The 15,135-nt window shown below is 54.8% G+C and overlaps 5 protein-coding genes across 5 annotated transcripts; 2 read left to right on the forward strand and 3 right to left on the reverse strand.

Moving 5' to 3' along the window:
* Positions 1-255: 255 nt before the first annotated feature.
* Positions 256-1,361, reverse strand: PG997_008486 (uncharacterized protein; the record flags this gene model as incomplete). Its single annotated transcript, XM_066812801.1, has 4 exons — positions 256-323; positions 382-612; positions 1,014-1,105; positions 1,330-1,361. The coding sequence occupies 4 exons, from the start codon at positions 1,359-1,361 to the stop codon at positions 256-258; spliced, it is 423 nt and encodes a 140-aa protein (XP_066668143.1).
* A 407-nt stretch (positions 1,362-1,768) lies between these two features.
* Positions 1,769-3,455, forward strand: PG997_008487 (uncharacterized protein; the record flags this gene model as incomplete). The annotated part of the gene is made up of 2 exons (XM_066812802.1): positions 1,769-2,476; positions 2,523-3,455. 2 exons carry the CDS (start codon positions 1,769-1,771, stop codon positions 3,453-3,455), a joined length of 1,641 nt encoding a protein of 546 aa, XP_066668144.1.
* Positions 3,456-4,203: 748 nt separating this feature from the next.
* PG997_008488 (uncharacterized protein) lies at positions 4,204-5,142 on the reverse strand (the record flags this gene model as incomplete). The annotated part of the gene is made up of 2 exons (XM_066812803.1): positions 4,204-4,921; positions 4,997-5,142. 2 exons carry the CDS (start codon positions 5,140-5,142, stop codon positions 4,204-4,206), a joined length of 864 nt encoding a protein of 287 aa, XP_066668145.1.
* Positions 5,143-7,249: 2,107 nt separating this feature from the next.
* PG997_008489 (zinc-type alcohol dehydrogenase-like protein YycR) lies at positions 7,250-8,428 on the forward strand (the record flags this gene model as incomplete). Its single annotated transcript, XM_066812804.1, has 1 exon — positions 7,250-8,428. The coding sequence occupies one exon, from the start codon at positions 7,250-7,252 to the stop codon at positions 8,426-8,428; it is 1,179 nt and encodes a 392-aa protein (XP_066668146.1).
* Positions 8,429-9,158: 730 nt separating this feature from the next.
* Positions 9,159-12,025, reverse strand: PG997_008490 (uncharacterized protein; the record flags this gene model as incomplete). The annotated part of the gene is made up of 5 exons (XM_066812805.1): positions 9,159-10,057; positions 10,115-11,487; positions 11,548-11,632; positions 11,696-11,807; positions 11,900-12,025. 5 exons carry the CDS (start codon positions 12,023-12,025, stop codon positions 9,159-9,161), a joined length of 2,595 nt encoding a protein of 864 aa, XP_066668147.1.
* Between the last annotated feature and the right edge of the window lie 3,110 nt (positions 12,026-15,135).

The raw sequence follows: 15,135 nt of genomic DNA on the forward strand, positions 1-15,135 counted from the left end.
CAATCTTGATTTTATACGGCTAAAACCTTCCTTGGTTTTAATAAGATAATATTATAATTAAAAATCATGCTTCGGTTTGCGGTAAGCGCATTTTTATCACCCGCCTGACAGCTTCAGGTATTGACGACTCCTCCATGTCTTCTAGCTACTATGAACAGTTGAAATGCAACCAATGACTTGGGTCTGTTTGCCTCTCAACGAGGCTTCTACAGAAGTGATGAGGCAAAAAGGGACACCAGACACACTAGTGATTCCTCAGCTGTGAGATTGCTTCATTAGCCATGTATAGAGATACGACGTGCCAAGGGACCTATCGAGCTGCCCTGTACAATGTAAGCTGCAATACTTGTATCTGCTCAGATGCCTAAAATCGATAAATACATTCCTCCGAGTCTCGAGTTCGCTCGAGATTCGCCACTGTCACCATCACGGCTTCTACACTAGCATTCTCGCAGGCGAACAGTCTAGCACCGTTAGCAGCCCCGACACCGACACGTACACCGTCGCCAGCTCTCCCACCTATTCGATCCGTCATGGAAGATGGCGCGACGTTGCCGCTGCCGAACACGCTCGAGCCGATATCCCGTCCCAGCTCAACCTCAACCACGGCATCTCAGGCTGTAGCCCAGCTTCCCTCGGTTTCTGCGCTTGCAACCGGTGGATCTACGACGAGCACGACGAACTCGCCTCAGCTCAGGTGAGTTGATCCCGTAATTCTCATTTGTTGTGTTTGTTGTGGTCCAGAGGTGAATATATGCTCTGGGGCAACCGTGGGCTATTCGTGGAAAGGCGGTGCATTGCCCCATTTGAGAGAGGCGGCGGCAATTCCCATCAATGCCTTACACAGCATTGAATGCAGGACCTTGAAATCAATTGCGCCAAAAGTTGTAACCTGCCTGCCAGAAACATGTCGGGAGGGTAGAACCAACATCTATTTGATTCAACCAAAACGTCCCTCACCACTGACATAGAAACAACTACATTTCCAGCATACTGGGCGATCTTGAACTGACCTAGTTGCATATCGTCCAGGGCCACAAACGCAGCAGCAGCCATGAACTCGGGGTCGTCGCCTGGTGCCACCGTGCCCACAGCATCGGGGAATCTGGTAAGTTAAAGAGTTTCATTACATTGTCAACGCCATTCCCTCTCTTCCTATCCCGTCTCAGGCCACGACGTCACCACGAGGATCTGCGATAAGCCTCTAGTCTTCTCTGGCCAAATCACTACCGGAATGGATTGTTCCCTTCATGTCCAATTTGATTGGACTGCAGGTTTATCTACTAGCTTGCGGAGAGGAGTCGCGACGGGTTTATCTGAAGCCTAAACCTGGGACAGCCTGAGAAGTCACTTTTAGGCATGGTTGCGGCCAAAAAGGTACCTGCTGTCTGCTGGAGAAAGCTTTTCGGACCTGGCCTAAGAAAAAAAAAAGTCGCATCCCCCCACCTCTTCCTACATAAATCACCCTCCCTTCCTCCACCTTATCAATCAATTATCGCCGCCTATCATTCGATGCACCCCCTCTCCACTCCGAAAAAAGCACACACCCATTGATTGAAGGCCCAGAGTTTTTTCTTCCCTTCCCAGCCAGAAAATCTCGCTGTTATCTCTTATCATCCATCTCCTACGCTTCCTATCTATCAGATTGTTGATAACGAAGCCGCCATTCCATTATCTTACCCGCCGTCTCGTCCCTATCGCTTGTCGCATTCCCCAAAAGTCGCGCCGGCGAGATTCTCGACGCCTTCTTGGAGGCTGATCCGCTGCGATGATGGCCTCGCATCCCACAAACGCGTCCATGGCTAACCATGACCAACCCTCGACCCAGCCGACATGCCAGAATTGTGGCACGTCGACGACGCCCCTTTGGCGCCGCGACGAGATGGGATCTGTTCTATGCAATGCCTGCGGCCTGTTCCTCAAGCTGCACGGCCGCCCGCGACCCATTTCGCTGAAGACGGACGTTATCAAGAGCCGGAACCGTGTCAAGACCATGCGACCGGACATGCAGATGAAGAAGAAGGTAAGTCGCGACCCTTCAAGACTACCACTCCTTGACCGCTCGCATAATGGATTCTTTCCTGACTATGTGTGCCTGGAACAGAGCCTTCCTGCTGCCGCCACGCCCATGAACCACAACGGCATGCATATGCAAACACACGACGCGACTTCAACCGCCATGGCTGCCGTGGCTCGGGCAAATCAAGGGAGGCCGAATGGGCATATGGGAGACAACAATTCGCCCGTTTCGCGAACCACCACACCCTCCATGTACGATCCTCATTTGCCAGTCTTCCAGGGCATGGACCCCAATCAGTTCCAGTCTCCATCGCTGCCACAGTACCCCATCCCGGGCGGTTCTCCCGGCCGGTCTGGGTCGCCTGTGAATGGCGAGCCTGAGACGCGCGAACAGTTGATTGCTGCCAACGCAAGCTTGAAGACACGCGTCAGCGAAACTCGACCTAATCAACGAGTTGTATCGTGGCCGGTTGACCCAACTGGAACAAGACTCCCAAAACCAGGACAACTGGCGCCATGCGGCCGAACAGGCCCAAAAGAACGAAGCTCATGAGCGAGCTATGCGCGAAGATATACAGCGCCAGCTTGAGGATAGTCATCGCCGGGAGAACATATTGAAGAGGCGCCTGGATGAAATTGAGCAAGAGCTGCATGAAGCCAAAGACAAGGTGGATGACCTGGAACATGCCGAGTCCGACCGCCCCACAAAGAGGCCTCGCCTGGAGGAAAGGATTCAGCATGACGAATACCAGCTCCCAGAGTTCAACGATTCGGAGATGCATAATTCAGACATCCACAATGCAGAGATGCCGAATACGGAAGTCCAGCATGTAGAGGCCCAAAATGTTGATCTTGAGCATGCAGATGTCCAAGGCACAGATGTTGAAAGTACAGGGGTTCATGGTACAGAACTCCACGACAGAGAGATCGCGGGTTCGGAGATGCACAGCGCAGAGACCCAGGCTGCAGAGACCCAGGCTGCAGAGCCCCAGATGCCGGAGCCCCAAATGTCGGAGCCTCAGATGCCGGAGCCCCAGATGGCGGAACCTCAGATGGCGGATCACCAGATGTCGGATCACCAGATGTCTGAGCTCCAGACTGCAGTGGCCGAAACTGTTGAGCCACCGGCTGCCGAGCCTCAGATTGCCGATTCCCATATTGCCGAGCTGCAAACTGCCGAGGCCGAGGCTGCCGAGCCCTTGACCGTACCCATCGAGGGAGCTGGCACCGAGAATGAAGAGGTGAAGGTTGAGCAGGCTCAGCACGGAGAGTACAAGAGTGAGGGCAACTCCGAGCCCGCTGCCATTGCCGAGACCGCAGACGTTGCGGAAGAGGCGCACGAAACCGCCCAAGATGAGACTATGGCTGAAGCAGAAATGATTGCGGAGCCCGAAGCCGTGAAGCTTGAGGCCGAGTCTGTTTCCCTATCTTCATGAGCATCGCGATCGTTTGGTTGGTTGACTCCCTCCGATCGACTCGTCTCGTTTCACGGCAGATATATTTCTCGAGTTCATTGGCCCTCTGCGCGGCGGTTTCAGCGGATACTACACAACCCTTGTACAAGTATGCACGGCACGAATCTCTTTACTCTACTATACGATTTCTTCGTCTAGACACTGTGGCTGGTTTAGATGCAGGATAAAAAAAATGACGGTCCTGTGACGCGTGGCCGTTCGACGATACAACTAATTAATAAGTGCCGCTTTTCGGTAGCACTGGCTGGTGACAGATGAATAAGTTTATTCATCTGGAGCAAATGGGCATTGGGAGCACTGGCTTGCGGTAGCATAGTTGCGAGCTATCTCGGTGCTCCTAGCGAGCTCAAGCGGGCTGCTGTGCTCAGAGCGATGATTCCGGGAGTTTGAGGAGTCGCAATTGAAATGCCTGGCATATAGCTTATGGCAGATGGTCAATAAAAGTTGTTTTGATTTTCCTGATCAATTAAGCCGTTCCAGTCTATATATATATACCTATACTCGACTTGTAGTAATTCATCATCCATCACCACTGTACTTATGTAATCGCCTGCCCCCAAGTCTGTGTTTTAGCCAAGGGTGGACGTGACTCCTATACCGCCAGCAAACATTGCCGCCACGGTGACGAAGCTGGATATGGACATGAGGGAAATCCCACTGATACCATGGCCCGAGGTGCAGCCGCCAGCCATCCGCGACCCGATCGCAATCAGGGCGCCCCCAGAGCCACCCGGGCCGGGCTGCTTGCATCCACGCGGCTGCTGGTGGCTATCGAGGCAGGGAACCTCGACGATACCAGATAGGAGCCGAAAGCCAGCGATGCGGCGAAGAGCATGTTCTTGTACGAGGAGGGCCGCCCCGGCGAACGAGCGCCCCCGGCCAGCCACCAGAAGTAGTCGCCGAACTCCTCGAACGAGGTCGAGGTGCCCAGCATCGTCTTGCGCAGCAGGATCGAGAAGAGCTGCGCCAGGCCGATCAGGACGCCCCCGGCTACCGGGTACACGGGGCCCTGCGTACGGGTGCTTGTCGAGGAGGACGTCGCGGCGACCCCTATCACGGCCACGAACACGGTCTCGAGCAGCAGCAGCGCCGTGTTCCGGCCGACGCCCAGCTGGCGGTCCACGGTGAGTTTTTGGGTGCTAGGTTGTGGTAGTGGTTTGCGTTGGCGCTGGAGAGCTGGCCTCAGGAACCCGGTCCAGACGATGCCGCCGACCATGGCGCCGCCGAGGGCGTGGAAGCTCGAGGGGATCCCGGCGCCGTTCTGGGCGAAGACGGTGCCGGCACAGGCGCCCGAAAGGGCCATGCCGGCGCCCTGGAGTAGACCGCCGACGATGTTCCCGTCTAGGCGGCCGAGCAGGCCAAGGGAGCTGAAGCTGCGAGGGGGGAAGGCGGCGTAGCCTGTGCCTTGCATGACGGCGGTGAATAGTCTAGTCGAGGGGTAAACTGTCAGCGAGGAGCCATGCTTTCCTCTCCAGAAGGGGGAGACTTGGGAAGTAACCTACGCACTACTGGCAGCAGCCGCCAGGAAGGACTCGAGCATGTGGAAGTTGGTCAACCTCAGCTGGGAGACGATGACATAGGGCTGGTGGACGGCGGCCGCGGCCAGCGCCGCTCCAAAGGCGGCCCCACAGGCGACAGTATCGAGCATGTTTCCGAGTGGCGTCTAGTGAAGGGACGATGATAATTTGGCGTTTTCCAGAATAGGTTGTGTTGTAGGTAAGGCGGCCCCCGCAGAGGCATCAATATATAATAATGTGTATATCCTCTTTGTCTGCCTCTCGCCCAACCATTCGCACGTAAGGTCCCCTAGCTCCTTCAAGTGCCTTCGACCTCGCCCGCTTCGCTTCGCCGAAAGAGATGAAGGGGAACCAGAATGTCCCTTTTGGAAGAGCCCCTGCTTTCGGTATTCTCATGGGGAATGAATGATCCGCGTTCGGGGGAGGCTTCATAGTGGGTAAGGGTAGCCATAAAAAAACCTAATTAGATTAGTATACCGTGCTATCAACGCTAACTAGCCATTTCTCAGAACCATTATGCTTTTCGACAAGTAGCCACTTCGTGCTGCTTGCTGGTATGACCCTCACTCAACTCAGCCCAGGTTTCTGGATGTCGCACCCGCACTGTCTCCATCCAGTTGGGCTGGCATGAATAAGGTTGGATCCCGAAGTGTCCCCCCTTGAAGATCCGTAGTTGGTAAGGCACATCCCTGGAGCGAGTCCCGCCTAAGGGGGACCCCAGGAGGAGAAGAAGAGTCCCCGATGCGGGTGGCCCACAAGGGGGTAAGTTCGCTTCGGTTCGAGGGATTCTCGGCGCTCCTACAGGACGCTTCTGGGCTCGAAATGTGGAGTTGGGGTGCGTTAACGGTTCAGACAATGTTGTTGCAGAAGCTCCGTGTTCCTGGAAGTATGTGTGCATGTGCGCATGAGTGTAATGTATGTATGTTGGCTGTGCCCAGAGTTGAACGGCGACCATTTCACTGGGGGCGGCTCCACAAGGACGCTATCAGATATACATGTATCCCACTCGGCGATCTCGGGCACTGCTGGGCGCGTGTGCGGTGCTACTCAGTCGGCGAGGTCGTTGTCTTCAATCAAATGTCTGGTCTCCGGTTCGTAAGGGGTACGCGTCAATGCGAGGTCGCCGACTGGACTTTTTCTTTTGTTTTTGGTTTGTTTTTTTCACACGTGCTGCTCGGCCGATGCCAGTCTCACTTGCTACTGGGCCGTTCCTGGCAGGAGGCGTGGGAGCTAGCGCGCACCCATGAGACAATGAGACATTCCATCCCTGTGGACAGCCGCCAACGACATGGCTTCTGGTAGGCCATTCGGGATATATAAGGTACTGCCTACTGGGTAAGGTTAGGTCCTTGGCCCAGACGGTTTGTTCACCTTGTCCTTGCCTACACACAGCATCGGGCATTTGCGCCACCATGGCAGTTACTTCATCGCACCTTCTCTTGGTCGTATCATACTTGAGGTATCCTCTCCCGGCCAACCATTGCCTCCCTACAGCTTGTGAAAGCCGGCAGGCTGGCAGGCAGGCTTGGATACTGAAATGACGATCGGGCCGCTGCAGAAAGACGGGTGACGGTTCGCGGTCCTATGCAGGGAACCGCTCATATCAACAACTGCAGAGCCGACCCGAAACCAACCCGTCCTGTCATAATGCATGGCAGGTAGGAAGACAATGGATCCGAATCCGTTCCATTGGTCTTATTCCTTGAGGGCGCCGACGGGGACGGGACATGCAAGACAAAAAAATACACCATGTACTCACATATCCACCCATCCCTGGCATCAGCCGAGGTCTGATAAGAGGCCCCCAAAGCCCCAAAGCCCCAAGCGCGGGGCAGCGTTCAGCTTTCAGTGACTGCCGCGCCTAAGAACTACCCCACAGAGGGGAGCGGACAAGAATGCGGGCGAGCGATTCTAGTGTTATTGACCTTCAGTGGTGATGACATAATTGGTCCTTCCGATCGTCGTCTCATACTCACCGTGTTAGCAACCTCGGGACTACTACACCCCTGATGACAAACAACAACAACGACATAATCCAGGAACAATCTATAATTCTAACTTCTTAAGCCAGGTCTAGCTTCCGGATTCATAGGGAGACAAGACCCTTGTTTCTCCTTGATTCCCTTATCCTACCACTAGGTATATTGTTGCGAATCCAATAATACGCACCCATACATTTCCCCATTCCTTCTCCTTTCCCGCAGCAACTGCAGAACAAGTAGCCACTAGCCCGTCGCCATGTCAACAACTACTACGTCGACAGCAGCAGGCGGCAAAGGCCAAAACACGTACCTCACCGTCCGAAAAATCGACGGCAATCCGGGCAAGGTCTACTACCCGCTGCAGCTCCATACCGCGCCCATCCCGGCCCCGGGCCCGGGCGAGGTCCTCGTCGAGCTGCACGCCGCCGCCCTCAACCACCGCGACCTCTTCATCCGGCAGCACCTGTACCCGGGCATCTCCTTCGCGCACCCGCTGCTGGCCGACGGCTGCGGCACCGTCATCGGCTACGGACGCGGTACCGAGTCCGACTTCCCATCCCTGCTGAACCGCCGCGTCCTCCTCATGCCCACGCGGGGCTGGTACCAAAGCCGCGACGGGCCCGAGGATCTCAAAAAGTACACCGTCATAGGCGGGTCCCAGGGTGACCCCGCCGGCGCCGCCCAACGCTACATCGCCCTCCCCGCCGCCGAAGTCGAGCCGCTGCCCGCGCACCTGACCTCCGTCGAGGGCGCCGCCCTCCCGCTCGTCGGCGTCACGGCCTGGCGCGCCCTCGTGACCAAGTGCTTCGACGGCGACCTCGCCCGCGCCCCCGGGCGCAACATTCTCGTCACCGGCATCGGCGGCGGCGTCGCGCTGCAGCTCCTCCAGTTCGGCGTCGCGCTCGGCTGCAACGTTTACGTGACCTCGGGCGACCCTGCGAAGCTGGCACGCGCCACCGGCCCCGACCTCGGCGCCAAGGGCGGCGTCAACTACCGCGACAAGGACTGGGACGCGCAGCTCGGCAAGCTGCTGCCCGCCGACCGCCCCTACCTCGACGCCGTCGTCGACGGCGCCGGCGGCGACCTCGTGGCGCGGACGGTGCGGCTCCTGAAGCCCGGCGGCGTCCTCGCGTGCTACGGCATGACGCTCTCGCCCAACATGAACTGGAGCATGGGCGCCGTCATGAAGAACGTCGAGCTCCGCGGGAGCACCATGGGGTCGCGCGCCGAGTTCGCCGCCATGGTCGAGTTCGTGCGCGCCCACAAGGTCCGGCCCGTCGTGAGCCGCGTCATCCGGAGCGGCGGCCTCGAGGACCTGGACGCCATCGACGGCCTGTACGAGGACATGCGGCAGGGGAAGCAGTTCGGCAAGCTTGTGATTGAGATCTCGCCCGAAAGGGGCCAAAACGACTCCTCTGTAGCGGCCAAGCTCTAACGACGGGCGGTATTCGCGAAGCCAAGAAGGAGGCATTTGTTGTCAATGCTATATGTATATGTATATAACACACTTTACGTAGCAAAAGCCGGGATGCCTATTAACTGCTGCGATGAGGTTAGCCAGTCTATGAGAAAGAATCTTTGGAACAGGACATCGCATTCACATGAGCAAAACGGCACTGTAATTTTTGGGAAGCATCTCCTATTAGATTCATAGGACAGTCGCGTCCAACCGACTGACTGACTGTAAAGGCATTCCCCAGGCAGTGTCAAGAGCTGCTTGACTCGGGTCTTAGGTGATTGATAGTACATTTGGGGCCTTTTTGCTTTCCATTCGTTGCCCTCACCCGGCCTTGGGGCTTGGGGCTCATGCTCGGTCGCAGCTCCCCTAAAATAAAAAAGGCAACAATGTTGTCGTCGCCACAGCGTAAACCTGAAAGAGCCAAGACCGACCGCCCTGGAGGCCCTTCGTTGGCGAATGCAACCCACAGCATCGCCCCATTCCTGAAGTAAAAACGCTTCATCTCATAACGGCCCCCTTGGATATTTGGACGGGGGGCTCTATGTCCTAACAAGACCAACGGTCGACTAATGACTCCTCCATGAAAAAACGCCTGTCTCATTACCTCCGAAATGCCCATTGAAATTTCGCCGAACCAAATGTAGAATGTCATCGTCATTGGGTGACCTTCCATAATCAAAGACCAACCTAAAAGGGGCTTGCTTGCTCATGCCTCGTCTTCCGGCTTGTTGTTTGTTTGCCCGTTCCCGGCTTTTATGGAAGATCCCAGCGTGATCGCTATCTTTTTGGGATTCCCGCCGCCACCGCCGGAATCTCGCCTCGTGGACCCGTTCTTACCCTTGCGGATGAAGACTGGCGAGTTTGACGAGTTGGCATTGGTCGAGGTGCTATTCCGTCGTTTGTGCTGGATCAGCTTTCCCAGGTCGTCTTCTTCGTCCTCCTCGCGGCGCCGCTTCTCGGAGAGCCGTTCGGGTGGGGCAACTTCGTCCAGTCTCGGCATTTCTTCGTCCATCTTCTCGGCCCCGAGTCTTGCTTCGTCCTCGGCGGAGAGTGCGCCAGCCTCGACATGGTCGTCACCATCCTCGTCGGATCCGTAGTCGACCAATTTTGTTCCGGGCGACATGCCATTCGCAGAAGCCGTGCGACTGCCAACCTTGGCCTGCTGATCTTCCTCGTCGTCCGAAGTGTTCCAATATTCCTCCTCGGCAGGATCCATGGTTACGTACTCCATGGGTCCACCTGTCCTGGGGTTCACATTGGGCCTTTTCCGTCTCACATCGTCCTCAGCTTCCATGAAGTAGTCTAAACTGACACTGAACCCCCGCGTTTGATCATACTTGAGGATGATGTCGCGGAAAATTTCGACGTAGACCAGCTTCTGGAGTTGGCCACGGTGATTCTCAACCAAGTACTTCATAAGCTCCTTGATGTTTTCCTTCTTGATGTGCTCGAAGAACTCTAGGCACGCTGAGCTCAGCAGATTATCCCGAGGCATCGTCTGCACGAGAACGTCCAAAATGGGCCCGATGACCTTCTTCTCGGAGATGTGCTTGACATAGAACTCGTCTTGGAGGCCTATCAGCTGTCTCAGGAAGCGAATCGCAACTACACCATGTTAGCAATTTGGTCCAAATTTAATACCAGACCAATCGAAGCACATACCAAGCTTGAGGTACTTTTCTTGGCAGACCAGTAGCTGTCCGACTCTCTTGACGATGTCATTGTTGAGGACAAAGAACTTGCTACGATGATGGTGTTGACGAATGAAAAAGCATAGGATTTCGATGAGGTAAGTGAACATAGACGCTTGCTGGACCGAGAAATTCATCGTCGCGCGATCTTTTAGCAAAATCAGAGGCTGAAACAGCTTCACGGCTGACTGGTCGTAGAAAAGATCCAGGAACTGTTCCTGCTGAGGATCGGCCGTAGGCATCCGCGGCTGTAGCCGGACGGCGTGTTCGCCATTTGCTTTGGCATATACTTCAGGCTGGGCCGGAGGTCCTTGGTCGAGCAGTACTTTGAGGGCGTCTGAGATTTGCGATTTGACACCGAGGTCGACTTCGATCAAGAGAAGATCGATCAGAGAGTCCGTCAGCGGCGGCTGTTTCTCTTGTATTTGATGGTAGATGGTCCTCCGGATCATTTGGGGATCATGATCGATCATGGAGACTAATATGTCTGTCGCTCCCACGCGCACTGCAACATCGTTGTGGCGGAGACCGAAATTGATAACCTGCAGAAGGCCATGAGAAAGGAAGTTGTTGTACAAAGTTTGTCGCGCTGGCGGCTGAAGGTTCTTAGCAATCGAGCAGCATTGCTGGATGAAGAGCACGGCCTCCTTTTTCCGTCTCGAGTCCTGTCCCTGAGTTTTGAAGATATCGAACAGTTCGCCAAGGAACGCCTGGTTCGCCTGAATGTGCTGGACGATGTCGACCTGGTTAAAGAAGATCAGTGAGTTCAGCACCGAGAAGGTGTTATCATCTAGGATGCGGGCAAGCACGACGTCCTTCAGGTATAATAATCGATAGGTCTGGTGGACCTTTCTCAGGATGGAGCTGTCTTCGATCCGAACAACCTCCTTATATCTTCCGGAGTCCTTCAGCCACTGCCGGTGGTTGGCCTTGTGGCTTGGAAAGTCGGGATCGTATTCCAGAGCGCCGACGACACCGATCACGCACTCATCGGACACAGCATGTTCTATAATGCTAGTATCGTTGAGTAGAATGACTAGTTTCATGATGTTGCATAGACGATGCAGGTCATTCAGGCTTTCGAAATCCTCGGCCTGCTCCACCAGAGGAATGAGTTTCAGAATGTAGCCCTCGTTAAGGACGAACTTCGTGAGGGCGTCGCGGCTAGCGGCCGTGGTGCTGAGGGCCCGCATCGAGTCTTCGATCACATTCAAGTTCCCTAGCGCGGCTTCGGGCAACGTGACCGTGTTATGTGCCATGTCCATGGCGAGATCGTCGGACAATGTGTCGTCTCCAGCGGCTGCGCCGGGGTTGAACTGTTGCTGGACGCTGTGGATAAACCTCCTACAAATCATTTAGCAAACGGCAAATCGGACTCGGGAGGGTGTTTAGAGGGCGACGTACCATATCATAGTACAGCCCTCAGCCTCTTGGAAGCTGAGGGCCATATCGACGCCATTACTGGGTTCGGTCCAGACGATGAGGGTTTCTACATAATGTCGGTCAGCACTTGTCGCCGTGATCCGGCTTTGGATTTATATCGGCGCCATACCCTGCTGTTTGTGGAAGCCATCCTCCTTGCAAATTCTAGTCTCCAGCAGCACGCGCTCGGGTTGTTCTTCCGACTCGACAATGACTCGCGGTTCTCGTTGGCTGTCTTCGACCTGTGGATGCGGGCAAGTGTTAGAATATTTGTCAAGGTGTCTGATGACGCGCGTGGGGCGATACGCGACAGGGTGGGCAGCAAAAGTCTTACAGGGTGCCATCCGGCGGTACAGAAGCCTGTGCCTCGATCGAACCAGTCGTTATTCCTTAGTTCGTAGACCTTGACGCGCTTTCTGTCGGTCGACGGATGAGGCACCTGCGGCTGTGCCGCCGCCATCTCCAAAGGTTCGTCGGAGTCCACCTCGGCGACCAGGCGATTGTACTGCAAAAGGTCGGGCGCGAGGTCGAGATGTTGTTGCAATGATAATTCGGTGTCGGTCTGACTGAGCAGGGTGAGCGCAGCCACTTTTATCGATGTTGGCGCGCTAAGCTACGAGCGCGCACGCGACAGGGAGGTGAGAGAGGTGGGCGAAAAAACTATGTCTTTGTCGAACAACGAGACGAGACGAGAATGTGGACACAGGCCCGAGATAGCGCCAAAGTATGTCGCGGATTGCTGCTGCGGGTCCGGGCCAGGCAGGAATAGCAATAGGAAAGTGGGAAAGGGACCCGAACCGGGGGGTGCGGGCTAGACAAATTAGGTAGATCCGAGAAACACTATATGTCGGTACTGTTGGACATATATGTACGCCAGGCCTGCCTATCTGTTCGCATGTACTGGTAGATCCGGAGAGTCAAGTCTTGTCTCTTTTCTCTCAAGAATTCGGCTTTTCCTTCTTCTTTTTCTTCTTCTCTTTCCTTCTTGTTCTCCTCTTCCTTATGGCTGGTTCGTGGGCGCTTCTCTTGTTTGGCCTTGGCTAGCCTGATCTTGGTGTGCGGGCGCAAATCTCCGTATTGTTTTCATACGTTGCTGAAGCCGCCTTCTCGTCAGGAGAAATCGACAATTGCGACGCTTCTCGATGATCCTTTGTGTCAGGTACGGCGAAAAGCACACCGAGCTGTCCTCTGGCTATGTGCGCGCCGTTGAGCAATTGCCGAGGGTGACGTAGGCCAGGTAGGAATGCAGAAGTCTCGCGAGGCGAAACACAGACGAAGATAAGGACGAGAGAGACAATCAGCCGGTCGAGACTAGACGAAGCGAAGCGAATGGCAATGCTCAGTACAAATGACTCGGACGGTTATACACAAAGATAACGAGGGGATGAATCCAGCATCGCAACGGCACACAACAGAAAGATGGTGGGTTTTGCTATTTGCGACAAATTGGGCTGGGCTGGTCGGGCGGGTTGGCTGTTGGTTGCGCGACGGGGGTATCACGGGAGCGGTGGATCGAGGAGGGCGTGTCGGTCGCAATGCAATGGCAAGAATCAAATGGGACTGGGCGGTTTGCGATGGCGGCCGCAGAGTGATGTTGGTGTGGTCGTTGGTTGTCGGGTTGGGATGGAAGAGAATGGCGGCGATGCGATGCGATGGCGACACAGAAACTCGCTCTTGCTCTCCAATCTCTCTGCTGCCACTGCCACTGCTGACTGACGCACTGTGCAGGATTGGCTTCTCCGTTCTCGCGCGCCTCCTGGGTCGGTCTCGCTGCCTTCCCTTCTTCTTTCTCCAACTAGGGGGCCACTTTTTACATCGGATGGAGTCGGAAACGGGTTTTTCCCAGATACTGTGCTGCGGTAGTGACGTTGTTGGTACCTTTTGGCCTGGCCTTCCTGGCCTTCCCTAACAGCGGGTGCACAGACCAATGGGTTTCCCGTACTGTGCAAGGGGTCCCTCACGTTTAACATCCCGTCGGCGAGAGCCTCAGGCCGCCATGCATGCGGTTGTCTGTGCTAAAGACGCCTATGGCCCATGGCCCATGGACAAAAGAGAGGGCACCACCCACGAACCGTGAACCCATGCCTCATGACGGAATATGTCCAGAAAATCCAGGGTGCAATGCACGATGCACCCTCTGTTGTTTTGCTCCCCACTTCCGACCCAGCCTGGGCCAGCCTATCGCGGAGTTTGCTGGACCACTGGTGACTGGTGCAATCCATTTTGTGCAAGTAGCCGCCGTTCGCGGTTGCCATATCGTTGTCGTCGTCATCACCGGTCAACACCAATTGGCTTTGGCTTCTAGCAGAACTCAACGGCTCTACGTGTAAGGTTGCGGGCTAGAAACGTGCATCCATATTTCTAGAGCTCTACGAGACTACGACTAGGAGAGAGAGTTGGTAGGACCTGAGCTGGCACGTGTCATCCCATTCCGTCAGTCGCATCAATTCTTTTAAGGTAGGTGACTTGGCTTCCATATGCCGGCAGCCGATGTTCTAAAATCGGTCCCTTAGCGTTCTGCCATTGCTAATTTGGGCGTTTTGGCCCCCCCTTTGTGATCGCCCACCTGCCTGCCTGCTGTCTCAGATCCATGTTGAACATCTTTATAGATGCAACCTCTCCGACTGTCTGTTCTTTTTCTTTTCCTGGTGGAACCTTATCAAACGACATTGGTCTTTGTCTAATAAGGCTTGTCTGTACAGGCGTCAACGTCCTTGCTGCCAGGTACTCAGCATCGCCATATTCACACGCGTTGCCATCGTCAAAGGCAAGCAGATGGTACTTGAATCCCACGAGACAGAGAAATACGCACTGGCTAGCTTGCTATTTTAGGCTCTTTCTACATTTACTACATACATGGTTATACTTATCCGCACTGGAATGTTTTACTTGAGTCTTCGCCGTATGCCACCAAACGAGTGTGGGTGGCTGTACTAACTTAGCGTATCAGCCTCCCGATGGAGAAACTTGATGGGATTCCACGAATTTCACAGCTTCTCCCGAAGACCCAACCGTTTGGGATGGCTTTCTGAAATAGAATGCACACCGAGTCCTTCTGAATTTCTGAATCACAAATGCGATCCACTATACTCATATCGTACATGTTCGAACTGATTTCCTACCACTTGGGAACCGTGAATAAACCAACTAGAGCACAAAGATTCTATGGGCATAAGGGCGGTAGGAATGTGAAATTAGCGCCGTGGACATGCACGTGTCATTCCCTCTAGTCCCGATGAGGGTGGTTTCGCCATCCTTGAGCTCGACCAGCACGAGGTGGTGGCCTTACGCCGTATTGAAAGGACCAAGCAAAGGAATTGTCAGTCTTCGCGGTCTAGCATACTCAAAGGGCATTGTTGGCACAGTAAGGTTTCATCAGTTGGGTTGCGCAAGCATTCCTTCTCTCGCAAAAGGGGCAAGGGTGAGGAGAATGGGTATCATTGTCTAAACATAAAGATCTTGGAAGCCCCAGTGAGCCATCAGTTGGATATAGCAGAGGGCTTTCCAGGTCGGCAATGCTTCTTATGTCTTGAAACCCTACTGCCGAGAAGATGCTCACCCATTTGGAAG

This window comes from Apiospora hydei (assembly GCF_038363865.1).
Source record: "Apiospora hydei strain CBS 114990 chromosome Unknown utg000006l_segment0_segment0, whole genome shotgun sequence".
NCBI lineage: Eukaryota > Fungi > Ascomycota > Sordariomycetes > Amphisphaeriales > Apiosporaceae > Apiospora > Apiospora hydei.